Raw genomic sequence first — 3,679 nt, forward strand, 5'->3', positions numbered from 1 at the left:
TATGTATGTATGTATGTATGTATCTATGTATCTATCTATCGATCTATCTATCTATCGATCTATCTATCTATCGATCTATCTATCTATCTATCTATCTACATATCTGCCTGCAGACTGTCATGACTTGCATTGCAAGTCAGCATTGTATTATTAAGAGTAATTTTGTCAACGACTTATAGTACCTCCCCTGAAAACCTGATCTATCTGACGTATTTTCTATTTTTGTCTCCTTCTGACCAGTGATCAACTGGCAGGATGACGACTGGCCAGTGACGACGGCTCTACAACTGACAGCAACGCTTACCTCCCCCGACTGTCAGCGACGGTTCGAATCCTGTCGAGAGGATTTTGCACGTGGAAGTGTCAGCAGCTATTGCCAGCTGATGGAGGAGTATAAGTGGTGCATTGTGGGAGGAAGCAGTACGTGTTCTGATGACGACTGGAGCAACTTTAAAGACTCTGCGTGTAACGGACACAGTGGGCCAGCCTCTCTCAACATTGTCACATTAGCCCTGCTGCTCATGCTATCTGCCTTTTTATTGCGTAACTTTGTTTAGGTGGAGCCTGCCATCATAACTTGGAAACAAGAAAGTGGGGGGTTTCTTGTTGCTGTGTGTGTGTGTGGTAGCCTATCCGTACGAAATGTTTGGAGCCCCGAAGAGCGTGCTCTTCGCCAGGGTCACCGCCTCCCTTCTTGTTGCTGTTGTTTTATTTTTGTGGGGTTTTTTAGAAGATGCACTTCAGAGTGCGTGCACATTTGTCTGACTGCATTATCTGACCGGTTCTGAAAACTTGAGCTCCTTAGATCGTTCAGGTATTTCAAACAGAAACAAAGAAAACATAATTTAACACTTAAGAAGAATAAGACAGAAAACGACCCCACTGTCTTCCTGCACATCAATATTGACTGACAAAGTCGAAGTTATACCAAATCTGATAAAAGGCTTCCGAGACAAATGTGTCAAGCAAGAGTAGATCTAGCTGTAAAAATCACACAGCAGCCTGCAAAATCGCGTCAAAGGTCTGTTTTTACCAACCTTGGAGCTTGGAGTACTTGAGTAAAGTAAGCACATTGACGCAATAATAGTCATTTGGTGCTTGGAAAAAGTAAGACATACAAACAGAAACAACAGAGGCAAAGTAAAGAAGTAGGCCCTACCAGGGTCTCCCCCCCCCTCCAACCACCCATCCACCTTGAAAGAAAGACCCAAAGGCACGAAAAGCCGTGGTAAAGAAAGGCCACATATATTCTCACAACTGGTGAGAATAGCTCATGAACCGCTATTCTCACCCCCACCCCGATGACAGCATGAGGCGAGCCTTAATGTTCTTTAAAGTAAGCTATATCTAGATCTATAATTGTGAGGACCCGTAGGTAACAGCTGCGTTCTGCTCTTGACATTTCGTCCTTACATAACCCTAGATCTAGATCTAGATCGTTGTTTTTTTTAATGGGGTTTTTTTCACTGTTGTTTGCTGTTCATGGTGCGAAATGGCCTACATCCAGCCCGTTAAATAAACTAAATCTGAAACTTATCTGTACAACTTATAAGTTATTCTCTGTGCAGTTCAGCGTGTGTCTGTGCTATAGACTAGGCCTATTGTAAGTTAGCACACCTCAGGTGGGTGAGAATAGCGAGACATAGGGCCATAGGCTATTCTCACCCCCCTGATGAGAATAACCACTCCCATAAAGAAAATACATGTATTGCGCAACAACCGGTGTTTTGATAAGCAGCCTCAAAGATAAGGTTTGACAAACTTTTCCAACCCTATAAAGACGAATGGGACAGAAAATTATTATGCCCGATCAGCAGCGGACTAACAGAAAATGTAGCAGCATATTCTACACCAAACCATTCTACACAAATCAGAAACAGGTATTTGCATATTTCACTGAACAGATATTATTATTGTTGTTGCCTGTCTTTTTAAAATTTAGACAAAGAAAGTAGGATTGAAACGTTTAGATGATCCAATAAGTTATGTTTCCTTTTTAAAGTGCAACAAATTTAATGTCGAATCCTCAGTGAGTTAAGGTTGAAGTGCAGTGTTTATCCCTTTTAACCCTGTGCTGGGCTCCTGAGTAGTTTTATTCATTCTTAAGTTATACTTTTCTACAGCTCATTTTAGTGTTGATCTCATCGATTTATCTCATAATAAGTTTTTTTTATTGTAATGCTATTTCTACACTGGTGTGCGAGTATACGTCATATTTAGGTGGGTGTGTCATGCCGATATTTCGGTACCCAAGGGTATTTGCAGCGTTGAGTTCAAACCGATATTTCAGTACAGAGGGGGGTTCCATAGGGTTAAACATAGCATTTGGGCTGTGTGCCACTGAAGCCTAATGGGATTTCGCAATAACTTCTTTGGCCTTCTTCTTGATTTTGACACACCATTGAAATCTTTCTTGGCGCATATTACAGCGTCCCCCCCCCCCCCCTCAGGGCAGTGCTATTGACTGAAGTTATCTTTAGGCCATTCCCAAAGGGGGGGGGGGATATTAACATGTTCTTATCCTCAGTAGAATTGTAAATGAGCTGATTTGTCAATGTCATGCTCAAACTGTGCCGGAGCAACATAGGGGCAACTGTTGCTTTTTCTTTCTTCATCCTCACTATCGTCATTTTCCTCTACTTATTTTGTTTGTTTTTCACTCTCTTGTGAACTGCTATTTCCGGGGTGCCTTGATAGTCGAAGCAGACTTAGTGCTGCTGAAGCTAGAGAGGTGAGCAGAGTAAGCCTGATTCCCTGTAATGACTTCTCTCTTGATATCCACCCCTTGGCGCTCATATGAACGTATGCAGTTGCCAGCGCCGTAAAACCTTACTAAAAAAAAACAATATTACAGCGTTGCAGCCTGTTAAGCAGATGTTGTTATCTTTCATAATAATATTTCCCGTCCCGACCTACTTTCAAGTATCCATTTACTGCTGTCTGTGGTGTAGCAGTTTCAGCACTTCGCTGTTGCACGCACAAGACCAGAGTTCGATTCCTGAGTGGGGAGAAGCTTTTTGTTTTAGGTTGTTTTTTGTGAGGGGTGGGGGGGGTTGGGGGGAGGGCGTTTTGAGTTATTAAGACCACGGGTTCAGAAACCAAATTAATGTTCTATCTGCTCTAACAAAATCGTAAGATTATTCGGAGTCGTTATCAAGATATCCAAAGAATTGCTTTCGAAAATACTTGACATTTTTGTAAAACTTAAAATTTTTACGTAACACTACCCAAAACTAGGTATTGAGCAGATAGAATTTTGCAAATCTAGGGTAACATAATGTTAAGTGTATGTGGGGGACACGGTGTTTTTATATAGAGAAGGGTGGTCACTGGGGTGTATCCTTGAATAAGACACGCAAACCTGCCACAGACAACGTCTTAATTTTACAAAGCGCCACACAGTGGCGATCAGCTATAGTGCGAGGGTTTTGTATGTATGCAATATTGTGTATAATCATTCATGCGATTTATGTATTGATGTATAATTTGAGTAGTTTTGTACGGCATTGTAAACTTACCACGGGGACCAATGAAATGAAATTTATTTGAAGTGTATTATCTACATTCATTTGGTCGCTTTTAAGGACAAGCAGGCTAAACCAGATTTCGAGGGTTTCCCAGAAATCTTGACCTACACCAAAAGTGGGCATTGGGGGGGGGGATAAATCTAAGTTACCGG

The 3,679-nt window shown here is 41.7% G+C and overlaps 1 protein-coding gene across 1 annotated transcript in view; it reads left to right on the forward strand.

Moving 5' to 3' along the window:
• LOC101854380 overlaps positions 1-1,536 on the forward strand; it is a gene marked incomplete at its 5' end in the record, with an annotated part of 3,878 nt that extends 2,342 nt beyond the window's left edge. Inside the window, 1 exon segment of the mRNA XM_013085732.2 lies at positions 241-1,536. Within this exon segment, the coding sequence (XP_012941186.1) occupies positions 241-557 (317 nt within the window).
• Between the last annotated feature and the right edge of the window lie 2,143 nt (positions 1,537-3,679).

This window comes from Aplysia californica, unplaced genomic scaffold (assembly GCF_000002075.1).
Source record: "Aplysia californica isolate F4 #8 unplaced genomic scaffold, AplCal3.0 scaffold00016, whole genome shotgun sequence".
NCBI lineage: Eukaryota > Metazoa > Mollusca > Gastropoda > Aplysiida > Aplysiidae > Aplysia > Aplysia californica.